We start from the raw sequence: 12,153 nt of genomic DNA, 5'->3' as shown, positions 1-12,153 counted from the left end.
CTGAGCAAGCAGAAGCTCCCATCCATATGCCTTAGTAGGAAAATAACTTTTCTTCACTTAATTTACATTTCTCACATTACATTATCTTAGCAATTTGGCTGGTGAAAGTGGTTAGTTCACATTCACAATTAGTGCTAAGGCTTCCACTAGATGCATCATTCCAGCGTCTGGCACAGCACTCAGGGATTTGTACAAGAAAACCGGCATCAACATTGGCCTCGCTGAGACAGATTGAGTATACCAGGATGGACGTTGCTAAGACCAGCTGCAATGTTCTTGTCTGTCTGAGCTCTCTCTGTGCCTGAGCAAGTCTTTAAAACTGTCTGTGCTCCAGTTTCCCATCTGTAAAATAGGATTAGCAACTCACCTCTTTTCCTTGCAAAAATGGTGTGAAGACTTATGGAAAAGAATGTAATGGACCAGATGCTGTAGTAATGAGGAATAAAGAAATGGGGGGGGGGGGAATAAATACTTCAGGTAGAGAGTTAATAGAGAATAGTGGGCTTAGTGTATAGGCTTTGAGCCTTTGTTTTCTACATGTTCAGAAGAGTTGTGTGGTGCAGAGCTGTTGCATTTGGATTATCCTCCAGCCCAACATATTGAAAATGAGAACATCAGGAATGAGACTAGGCAAGAACACATTTTCTGACATGGAAATTATTCTGAGTATGTAGCTCAGGTCTTGGCTATCCTAGCTGGTAGTAAATAAACAAACATTTTGTATCTCAATTGACTTTGTAATTACACAATTCAAGATTTTACTGTTAGGAGTGGCACCAGAAAGGCCAATGCATCTTTCTCAGCATCCACAGCTGTTTCTCCTGTTTGTGTCTTCTAGGGACAGACAGGTGTTGGTTCACTGACATCATTGAGGGCTTGCAAGAAAAATTATATGATTGTGCATCAGTTTCTAGATTTCTGGTGAAGGCTGCTCATACTAATATTCCTTCTTGTGATGTAAGACTGTACTTGGAACAGAGCTAACAACGAGAGTTAGTGCTGTAGCTGTCTTGCCTCCCACTCATTCCTTTCTGGACCAGGTCCACTGGGAGTTTTGTTACAGCAGACACAGCCCTTGGCTCATGATGGCATTGAACTGATTAGTTCCTTTCTTTCTATCTTACAACTGGCTTCCCAAACTGGTTCTTCAGCATCCAGCAGATGGAGGCTTGCCTTGACAAGATGCAGCTTATCTACAACCAGTTCAAGAAGACCCGGAAATGCAGGGGTGAGTTGCTAATGTTGATAGTCTCTCTTATATAATCATCAGCTTGCACAGATTTCATAAATCAGAGGTCTGTTAGCCACTACCAGGGCAGGTATGTCTTTAAAGCGTCTGATTAGGCAGATTCCTTGAAATACTCAAATAGCCCCAAGCAGGCATCTTAGCAGCAGAATCTTGAAACAAACGAAAATGCCAGGTGGGCACTACTGTACTTGGGGATTTGAGCCATCCATTCAGCAGCACCTGTACCAATAAGATAACAATTCTGAAAGCTGTGGCTAATCTCAAGGCTGCTCACCCCAGTCTGAAAAGTATGGGGCTTGTGGCTGCCTTGCATGCAGGTGCTCATATCTGCTAAGTGCCTGTGTAGACAGTGTCAGAACAAATGTTTATTAACTCTCAAGTGCCAACAAAGTTTCTTCTGTCACAACAAAAGGGAAAGTTGTAAGCCTTGTTTTATTGTGTGTGTGTGTGTGTGTGTGTGTGTGTGTGTCTGTGTGTGTCTGTGTGTGTCTGTGTCTGTGTGTTTCATCCCTGGGGTCCTCAAAAACTGAGAAAGATGAAGGAATGGCTTCTAGATTGCAGGCAGAGGCAGAGGTAGTGATGTGTTGGAAGCACCTAGAACAGATGTGGAGGGCCTTTTGTTTTGCTGCATCAAACCCCTCTGGCAGTTTCTCCCCCACTCACCGCTCATTGGTTTTCACTGGAAATGTGACACCTCCCTGTTTCCTATTGGGCTATCTCGCAATATACCGTTTTTTTCTGTGTATAAGATGCCCCCATGTATAAGACACCCCCTATTTTGGGGGACTCCAAATTAAGAAAACACCCCTCAGCACTACCCATGTATAAGACGTACCCCAATTTTAAACCTTTTTTTGTTTAAAAAAAACTAGTCTTATACACGGAAAAATACAGTAGTTTATGTGAATAAAGTATTAATCTGTGAAACTGCAAAGTCCTGAAGTCATTCCCTGGAAAATCTACTAATAAGTTGCATTTTCTTTCTAGGCCTGGGCTACAATGAACAGCAGATCCACAAGCTGGATAAGTAAGTGTAAGAACAAAATAAAAAAATTCCTTCCAGTAGCACCTTAAATAAAAAATAAAAAAATTCCTTCCAGTAGCACCTTAAAGACCAACTGAGTTAGTTCTAGGTATGAGCTTTCGTGTGCATGCACACTTCTTCAGATACACAGTAAGTAAGTGTAAGAGTTTGTGTATAACAGACCAGCTGAGTATCGAACACTTCTGGCTTGTATTTTGTTGGTCTGCGGTTGGCCATTAAACTTTCCTGAGCTGCTCGTGCTCAGACTGTCTGATTCAGGAATGAGTCATACTATATCAATCAATAAAGTTTCATTGAGGCACTTGAATAACAACCACCTCATCATAGCCTTGTGACTGTTGAGAACCAGCACCTTTCCTTGTAGTAGGAGGAATATCACATGTAAGGGGAAGACTAGCTTCTTCCCTTCCATCAGCCGAGACAGGGAACTGGCTTTCCCTGCTTACAGGAACACAGCAATATGCCTTATACCAAGTTAAAGTATTCATCCATCTAGCCTAGTGTTGCTCTAAAGTCTCAGACTGAAGTTTTTCACATCACTTATTACCTGATCCTTTTTACTGGAAATGAACTGAATTAGCGAGTTTCTTTGTGGCTAATGATCTTCTTGCATTAGTGTGGGTATGGGTGGGTGTTTGCTTGTGGGTTGTTTTTCAAATGCTTAAATTATGAGAAAAATTGATGAAATAATGCACATTTTATTTTGTTTCATTTTCAGGGTGAATTTAGGACATTTAGCAAAAAAGGTTCTTTCAGTTTTCCAGGACAACTGTTTGCAGCAATACAAAGCTGCTCTTTTGGCACATGGAATTATAATGAGGTAACAGTGTTCCTAGCACATACTCTCACTGGCTGCCACTAAAGCAACAATGCTCATTTATTTTATTGCACCTATATCCTACCTTTCCTAGAAGGTGCTCAGGGTGGCATACGTGGTTCTCTCCCTCCTCATTTTATCTTTGCAACAACCCTAGGGAGCTAGGTTACAGTGGCGTAGCGTGGGGGGTGCAGGGGCCCCAGGCGCAACATCTGGGGGTTAGGGTTAGGGATAGGGTTAGGGGGCGCAAATCCAGGGTTAGGGGGCGCAAATTACTTGCCTTGCCCTGGGTGCTGACAACCCACGCTACGCCACTGCTAGGTTATACTGTAAAATGGGGGCTGGCCCAAGGTGAACTTCATGACTAAGGTGGGATTTGATTCCTTGTCTCCCAGGTCCTAGTCCAACACTCTTACTGCCACACCACAATTTCCCCCATTCCAGGCTCCTCCATTCCATATGGAAGCCTAATTTGCTATGTTACCATCATTGAATTGTACACACATACGGTCAATTCATGCATGATAAACACTCCTAGAAGAGACAAAATGGGCTTCATTTGGAAGGTGAAAAGAGAAGGGAAGTTCAGGAGAGGAGCTGAAAGCTGAAAGCTGCATTCTACATCACCTCTGTGGATATAAGTCCTGCCCCTTATTGACGGTTATGTCCTGTGCTGCTTCAAAACACATTTCTGCCAGGGAGGAGATTTTCCAACTGGGCTTGCTGCCAAGCCTCATAAGGAACAACAGAAAGCTGGGCAAAGGCTTAAATTCATAGCCCCCTCTCCAGCATCTCTCCTGAGTACTCCCCCAACAATATATTTATTTATTATATTTCAACTATTTATGTACCACTTTTTAGAAAGGATCACAAGTGTTTTACAAAAACACACACACACACCAGAATTAAAAATAGTACATAAAGCAATGAAATGTAATAATATGTTCTAGAAAACATCACAATTCAAAAGTAGGATTGTACTCATTCAAGACACATCCCCTCACTCAATACCCTCACAAATTTCACATCTGCTAACGCATCTGTGTCTCAGTCAACCTCATCTATTTGTGAGGTTCTCTGTTTGAATAGAGAGTGTTTATGGGATCCGCAAAATGCATCTTGTCCTAATTTGCTATACCATGCCAGCAAACATTTCCAGACAAAATGAAGATCTTTGAATCAAAGTGATGGCATGGAGACAAAACAGGTGAAATCATGCTCATTGGCAATAATACAGTTGCATCCAGTGAAGTTGTCTTGTTGCCACAATGACTTCCACTTTTGCAACAGGATTTCCTCTCCCTCTCCTTTCCCTGTGCAACAAAGGGCTGGGGGAAATCCCCAAAACAGATTTGAGGTTATGGAGGTGTGCTGGGAAAGGAGAAAAAAAGCTCATTGCGCTGGAGAGAAAGTCCTTATGCTAGTGGGATGACTTTGTTGGATGCAGCCCATTCCCTTTCTATGAAAGGGACATTGCTTCTTTTCAAGCTCTGTATCTAGCTTTGTGATTGGTTGTCAGAATGAGTTGTGTTCATTTTTCTCATTAGCGTCTAGTTCCTTTCTGAAATCTTGGAATTAACTAGGCATAAGAGTTTATTTTTCCCTTCATGATATAGTGCACAGCAGGACAGTTGACATTATAAACAAAGACATGCTGTCGAGCTGACGTTAGTACTCATTTCACTGGACTACACACTGCAAATCTTCCCAAGCCTTTGGGTTGGAATATTGATGAACTTCTTTGTTTTCAGTATCAAGCAAGTTTCTCATATTGGAATGAAGCCATTATTAAGACAAAGAGCAGCACTTAGAAAGAATGATTTTATGTTAAAGGGTGTTTGGGGAATAATGCAAAGAGCAAATTGCCCAGTGGTGATGGAGAGTCATGCATTGACTTATTACATTGGAGAAAAGTGCAGTCACTTAAGGATGTAACTGCAACCCCAACTGGGAGGGTTTTAATTGCAAAATGCTTTTGAAACACAGCAGCTTTTTCAATCAGGTTTCAAAGGGCCTGAAGGTTTCTGATGATACTCATCATAATTAGGGTTGCTTGAGGACTTCACTGGGACTGACTTCTGAAGTGTACTCATCTGATCCACATCTACCCGAATAAGTTGTGGGTTGGACTTGTAGTCTTTCAGATTCTGGACTCCATCAAATTCTACAAGGTGGTCTAAGGGCTGGCTACTTGTTTTTAACAGGTAGTAGCTGCTTGCAGTGACTCCAGAGTATATTGCTGCTTCTGCACAGTGAAAATGAGACCAAAATGCCCCTGGAACTGTGGAAGTAACTTACTTCCAGAGCTCCAGGGAGATTTCTTGGACACCTTTTCATGGTACAAGGCTGCATTGCACTTTTCAGCTGCTCCAGATAACTAGAACATTATTTTTTTTTTAAGAAAATGAAATGCAAAGCCTTGAAACACATTGTAAGTACTTTTTTTTTCATTTAAAGGAATTAAATGTGTGCGGATTTTTGTTGTGAAAAAGAATCTATCTTTAGTCATGATTAGTCTTTCCTTGCTGTGACAAAAGCTGTCACACAGGTTGTCAAAACTGAGGGGTTCAGAATCAAATTAAGCAGCAATGACATTCGAAGGAGATTCAAGAATCAGTTCCACCTCTGAATCATGCGGAAGCAAAATATAATTGCATTATGATGATGAGTAGATACAACCACTAGATAGCTTTGTAGCATCCTAGTAGATACCATGAGTGAAAGATTCATATCCTGCTGCAGATTTAAGGTGGTTTGGTTGATAAGTATGAATATGATCTGCTTTAAGGCTTTTATCCTACATCCAATTACTTCAGATTAAGCCCCAGTGAGTTAAATGATTTACTCTTGTGTAGACACATATAGGTTGATTTCAAAGGGAAGGAGTGAAGCATCTTGTTGAAATCAGTGGAACCTAGCTCATGCTCTGTTTTTAACTTTAAATCTATCCACTTCACTGAGTTAATAACCAAATTACAGTTTACAGTTTTCATAGTGATAACACATCTCCCTGATATCTTTATAGATTTTGGTTTCTAGTATTTTAACAGTTTATACCCATGGTATAGCTTTGGCAGATATATGATCTTGCAGAAAAGTATAAATATTGTTAATTAATATGTGCACATCATATTGCATCATTTCATTTACTGTTCCTTGATATCCAGCAGTGCTGTGATCTTCGGGGGTTGTTATTTTTGTGTATATGTGTTTCTTTGTTTCTAATTGCCTTTTTTGCTCTTGGTTTAACAAGTTCCCTATTAGCTCCTTTCTCAATCCCACCAAGGCACAGAGCAGAATGAAATAGAATTAATTCTATGTTTCCTTCATTTTGTGCATTTTACTATTCTTATTATGTTTTAATTTTTAATGCATTCTACTTTGCCCAAAAGTCGTTTGTAACTTTCTAAAATAAAATCCACTTGCCTACTTATTTCACCTTTGTTGCTATGAAAAATGACCAATCAGTTGTGGCTGCTTTGATGTCCCCACTGTGGAAGGATGTGTAGATCCAGAATTGGTCTCCACAGTCACTCACTGTTAAGCCCTGTTCATGAAAGACAATCTTACTCGGCTAGGAGTGATTGTCAAAGAAGAAGCTTTGATGAGATGCCTGGCAGGGTGGGGGTCCTAAGTAGCTTCTCAGAGGGGAAGAACTGTATCATTTGCCTGGAACATCATTAATGCTGTATGACTTTGCTATTCAAATCCATGAGGAACTTTGTGGACCTGATGAATCCTTGTGGCTGAGCACTTCTTTCCATTTTAGAGAAACCTAAGCTCAAAGTGCCTCCTTAGAAGAAAAGAAATTAGCAACTCTTTGACTACACTTGTTGTCTTATCCCTTCAGGAAAGTGTTTGACCTGAAGAAGAGTTTGAAGAAGCTGAACAGATCTTTAACGTCCTGTACTGCAGAGATGTCTGGGTGCCAGGATTGCCTTGATAAAGTACAGTGGTGATTTGTTTCTTCTGTTGTTCAAACCTTTTCAAAAACCAACAGCAACTTGAAATTAAATTTAACTATGTCCAGTTTATTATAGCTCTAATCCATGGGTTGTCCCCTGTGTGTGTGTGTGTGTGCACGTGCTCAATCTGCTCTGGGGATTCCCAGAGCCTCTGGTTCAGATTTGGGAGCAATGCAGGGGGAGGGAGGGAGGGAAAGTTCTGTTGCACGAGCGGAAGTAATTCTGTGGTGGCTTGGTTAGATTCAACCCCTTATTTGTACCTCAGTTGCTTTAAGTGTCCCAGCTATCCAAATCTACAATGGGACCCCCATGTGTCACTCTGTCAGGCCCGTATTTAGGTTTGATGAGGCCCTAAGCTACTCAAGGTAATGGGACCCTTTATATGTCCAGCTGTCCTTTGACAACAACAAATTGTCACTGTTTTTTGTGTTGAATATATGCTATATGTCCATGCAGAATGTAGGCACCCTGTATATAGAAATGAGCAAACTAGTGATATTTTGGGGAGCAGGCGGGGCCCATTACTTACACCATAGGAGCCTACACAACATAAAACACTGTTGCTGTATGTAGGTTTTATTTTATTTGCTTTTTATCTTATATTTGGAAATGTACATCCAGTTTTTTTCTTTAATTTTTTGGGGGGCCCCCAAGAGCAAAAGCTTAATTCAGTCAGGCAACTAACCAGCTGTTTATGTTGTGAAGGGCTCACATTGGGCAAGAGTTCCACCCAGTGATGTAATGAAATAATGGTTCACTGGAGAGTCGCCCCATCAAAAGCAATGGAGCCATAATTGCAATTACTGTATGCATAACATGGTTGCCTAAATCCAGCCTAATGGAGACAGTAATAGTAATAGGCCTGACACTTTTTGAACACCACCTGTTGCAAATAGGATCCACTTTTAACTGGTATATGCAAAGGAACATTGTACGTACTCACTCCATTGTTTTTGTTCTCTGTTTTGCATTTTGCTTCCCCTGAAGATTTTCCATGGACCGTAGGATCTTTCATATATATTAATTGATTCTGGCATTTTGAAAGGCAATTCGCTTTTCATAATTTCATGTACCAAGTGTAGATGAGAGCTTGGGAGGCCTGTAGTGATCTGTAGTGTTTTTCGTTTTCTTCACAGGCTTTGGATGAGTTGCCTCAGAGAATCCTCCAGGGCAAAACAACACATTCTGCACCTACACAAGTTTACATGAACCAGAAGCACCAAGACATGGTGTTTGGGTATGTGCACACAAATATAACTGTCAAGGCATATGGAGTCTGGATGTTTTCTGGGTGTGCTTCTTTTTTGCACCATTGTAATAATTTATGATGAAAAGCAACTAGTGTGTGGCACATATTTACAATATATCCCTCACCTCTCAGGCCAGTGTGTGTGTCAAGTGAGTTGATATATTATCACATTCAAAACGTGCTATGCCACCTTCCACTAGTAATTCCAGTGTGGTTTACAGCAATAGAATATGACTCCAGTAAGAGCAACATAGTGAAATTCATCACAATCCACAGACCAACCAGATACCACCCAGGCATGGTATTAACAATCTGCAAATGCCTGGGTGAGGAAAATGTATTGTACAATGTTCTGGTGAGCATCTGCTTGGTCATGCATAATTAATAATTTTAAAAATGCATAATTAAATAAAAAAGTTGAACTGTACTTTTTGTTGTGTGTGTGTCTTGAACAGGATGCAAGAGCTTCAGGACCAGATGAAAATAGTAGCTCACAATCTCCAGCTCAACAATAGCATCATCCAGCGGTAAGAGGTTCTGAAATCTCTTTAGCAGCATATAAAGCTATGCCTAAGAGAAAGTACTAAGCGTGATAAGAAAGCATTGCTCGCCCAAGACTGAAAAATGTATGCATTCAAAAGGCGAGTTGTGACCGCTTCTCTAATCCAAATCACCTTTTTATTTTCTTTCTCTAGGTTAAATGGTGTTGCACCAGGACTGTAGGGATGAGAGTAGGCTGCAGAGCCTGAAATTATAATGCGGGTAAATCCACATTGTTGAAGACTTATTGGGGAGAAAACTTCATTGTTGAGTCTTAAAGATGCCTATGCATTCTACCTCCCTGCTGTAGCACTTTGATGTGGATTTAAGAGAGTGGTCTGTCTAACCAGCATACCTCAATAGAGAACCAAATGTGTTTGATGTGTTTGTCACGTTTTGAGAGAGAGAGATATTTTTTCTCCTACCCAAATTTTATTGTTTGCTTACTCCTTTCAATCTTCAGTAATGGAACTGGAGGTTCTTTTCCTTGGTTCAGTGAGATCTGGAATTTTGAAGCTTGTCATGCACTTTTAACAGGCACTAGAGCCTCATTGAACCAAACCTGGCTAGCCAGTTGCCTTGAAATGTTTGTTGTTAAGTACTAGAAATACTTAACTCGGAAGCAAAGAAACTATACCTCACCGTACTGTTCCTTGGTTGACCTTTGTTCATTGATGAGCCCTTTCTGGTAGTCTAATGTAAAAGGGATCCTAGGTTTGAGGAACCAAATCTGTGTCCCCCAGGCTTCAAGCAGTGACTCAGAAACTAACTTCAAAAAAGAGACATCGGAGAGTCTGGAGAGTGGGCATTATCAACCTACAGTAGTGCTGTCTGCAAACAAGCCAGGTGTAGATGCCAGTACAGAGACCAAAGTAGGATGTGGCATGTGAGAAGCTGGAATCCCCCAAGGAACTAATAAACTCTGCACTGAAGCCCTCACGGTTTCCTGCCTTTCTTGACAACTATGGCAATGAACCCATCTGGATGGTGGTAAGAGTTGAGACATTAGACAGGATTGCTTTAAGAGCTCCACTCACCAATGGATACACATGGGCTCTGTTTGACTTGATGAAACATGATGGAGAAAGTTGTCCACTTCCAGAGAGCTGCCCTTGGTGCTACAGAGCTTGCTTGGTTTGGCCATGTCTCTCTTTCTCTCTCCTTGGCTTTTTGATTGTCTGTTGGAACCTGGCCTTGCGTAGGAAGACTTACCGGGGAAAAGTCTTATGTAGAAAGTCTTGCTCCTTGCCTGTAACTGCCAGTCAGGTGAGACCCACACCCCATCCCATTAGTTGCCACTTGTCAGGGCTGCTTAGTCTGAGAAAACAGAACTAATTTATCTTCTTTTGATCTGTTGGTTAGAGGGGCATAATACAGACTTGGTTGCTCACGGTGCACATACCATTTTAAATAACAAAAAAAAAAACTTACTTTGATGAGAAAATATTTGTAGAAGGTTTAGGATGTAGGTTGTATTTTTGTTTTAAGCATATTGATAGTTTTTTCTTGGGATCTATGAGATATAAGGAGCTGTTGCATTGTTTAAGCAATGTGGTCACATTTTTAAAAATTTTAGGCATACACATAAAAAAGTAATGCATGGTGTGTTCCTGTGTGTACCAGTGCAATTGTATTGCATCCCCTGAGATAAACAACAGAGATGTTTACTGAAAGTACAACAGGATATCAGTGGAAAATAATCTATTTTAAAGCACTCAAGGACTTTTTGCCTTGCATAATGATCATAGTGTTGAGTTAAGAGTACTGGTTGTGTGTGTGCTTCCAACCCTGGGTCAAGGCTCTTATCTTTAAAATTCAGGAGGAAACCAGGATCACTTATGCAAATCTTCTTTATGCCAAGTTAGAATGGAGATGGGAGCACTCTGGAATTCTCTCAGTATTGAGTGAGAAGGTATTATTCTTTGTGCAAGTGCTGCAAGAACATTTTAATTATTATTTCAGCTTGCTTTGGGCTGATTTCTCTGGTGAGTTTATTGCCTGTTTTACTCACTGGTTACTGTTTGGTTTTATTTGTTTTTAATCAAAGTGGCACTGAGTGCTTTAGAAGACTGGACCAGACATTTGTTCCAGCCCTGTCTCCTAGTCTGCCTCAATATGCTTTGCTGGATTCAGATGGTTCTAGGTGTTGCCCACTAAATAGAAAATGGCTGGGATATATTTCAGGCTCGCTTTTGGAAACAAGCCAAAATTGATTAGGATAAATGGATGAGAGAGGCAGGTGTCTTGTTGCTGCATGTATGTTTAATTATAAATGTTTTGCTTTCACCCCAAAGCAGAGCAGGCAAGCAAGACACTTCCAGGTTTCTGGTTTGATTTATCTTAAGCTTCCAGGCCTGGTGTGTGTATTAACTTTTTCATCCCAAAAGGCTGTGAGCTAAGTAAAGAGTCTTCTGCTTTCCTTTGATTAAAACAGCAACAACGAAACAGCTGAGCAGATAAGTTAATGTCAGCACAGAGAAGCTAAGGCTGAAGTAGAATTGTTTGGTTGTGATCCAAGAGACTCCCCCTTAGAGATGGACAACAAGGGCTGGTGCCCTTACATTAGGGCATCTTCCTCCCCTGCACCCCCAGCAGCAGCTGCTCCTCAACCTGCCTCAGAAGCTGCTTTTGATGTATAGTCACATCTAGTTCAGCATTTTCTACCCTGACTGGCACTGGATCCCCAGGTTTTCAGACAGTCGCACCTGGAGATGCAGAGGACTGAACCTCGAACGTTGCTCATGCAAAGCACATGCTCTGCCACTGAGCTGTGGCCCTTCCCCTCAGTTTCTGGCTCTGTTAAACCACACATACTGAACCACATGGGCGCTGCTGCTCTATTATACTCTCCTGAAGAGATGCAGTATGTAGGTTACCTGCATATTCCTGCACTGCAGGGCGTCGGACTAGATGACCCCCAGAGTCCCTGCCTACTCTACAGTTCTATGAAATACTGCAGCCACATGGGCAGAGCCAAACACCTGGTCCCCTCCCATCCAGTGAAAGGGGGCTCAGATATGGTATACGGCACCATACCGTTAGGGGAGTGAGGGCAGCAGGAAGGCTTGTGCTATGTGGCCCCGTGGATCACGTTAGCAATTTTGCTCTTGCAAATTAAAGATGGAAACTGGTGGGTTTCGTAGACCAGTTGAAATGAATGAACCCAAGTTAGTCATGCCCCTTGACTTCAGCGGCTCTGCTCTGAATAGGACTAGCATTGGCCACAACACAATATATCTGTGTAAGTTGAATATTTGAAGTTGACCTTTTAAAGAAAGGGGAAAAAAC

The 12,153-nt window shown here is 41.4% G+C and overlaps 1 protein-coding gene across 3 annotated transcripts in view; it reads left to right on the top strand.

Annotated features, from left to right (window-relative positions):
- Positions 1–12,153, top strand: part of IKBKE (inhibitor of nuclear factor kappa B kinase subunit epsilon) — a 55,283-nt gene that overhangs the window by 28,417 nt on the left and 14,713 nt on the right. For 2 of the 3 annotated variants that reach the window (XM_081865221.1, XM_081865220.1), the window contains exons 15-21: positions 1,152–1,228; positions 2,237–2,276; positions 3,013–3,114; positions 6,962–7,058; positions 8,213–8,313; positions 8,781–8,852; positions 9,021–9,801. In XM_081865221.1, coding sequence (XP_081721347.1) covers positions 1,152–1,228; positions 2,237–2,276; positions 3,013–3,114; positions 6,962–7,058; positions 8,213–8,313; positions 8,781–8,852; positions 9,021–9,048 — 517 coding nt within the window. In that variant the 3' untranslated portion in view covers positions 9,049–9,801. Of the gene's footprint in view, positions 1–1,151; positions 1,229–2,236; positions 2,277–3,012; positions 3,115–6,961; positions 7,059–8,212; positions 8,314–8,780; positions 8,853–9,020; positions 9,802–12,153 lie in introns of those variants that run through there. The other variant, XM_081865222.1, reaches the window with a different exon arrangement.

Source organism: Podarcis erhardii (assembly GCF_964252035.2).
Source record: "Podarcis erhardii genome assembly, chromosome: 6".
NCBI lineage: Eukaryota > Metazoa > Chordata > Lepidosauria > Squamata > Lacertidae > Podarcis > Podarcis erhardii.
The sequence above is the reverse complement of the archived record's forward strand: the minus strand, read 5'-3'. Positions and strand labels throughout refer to the sequence as shown.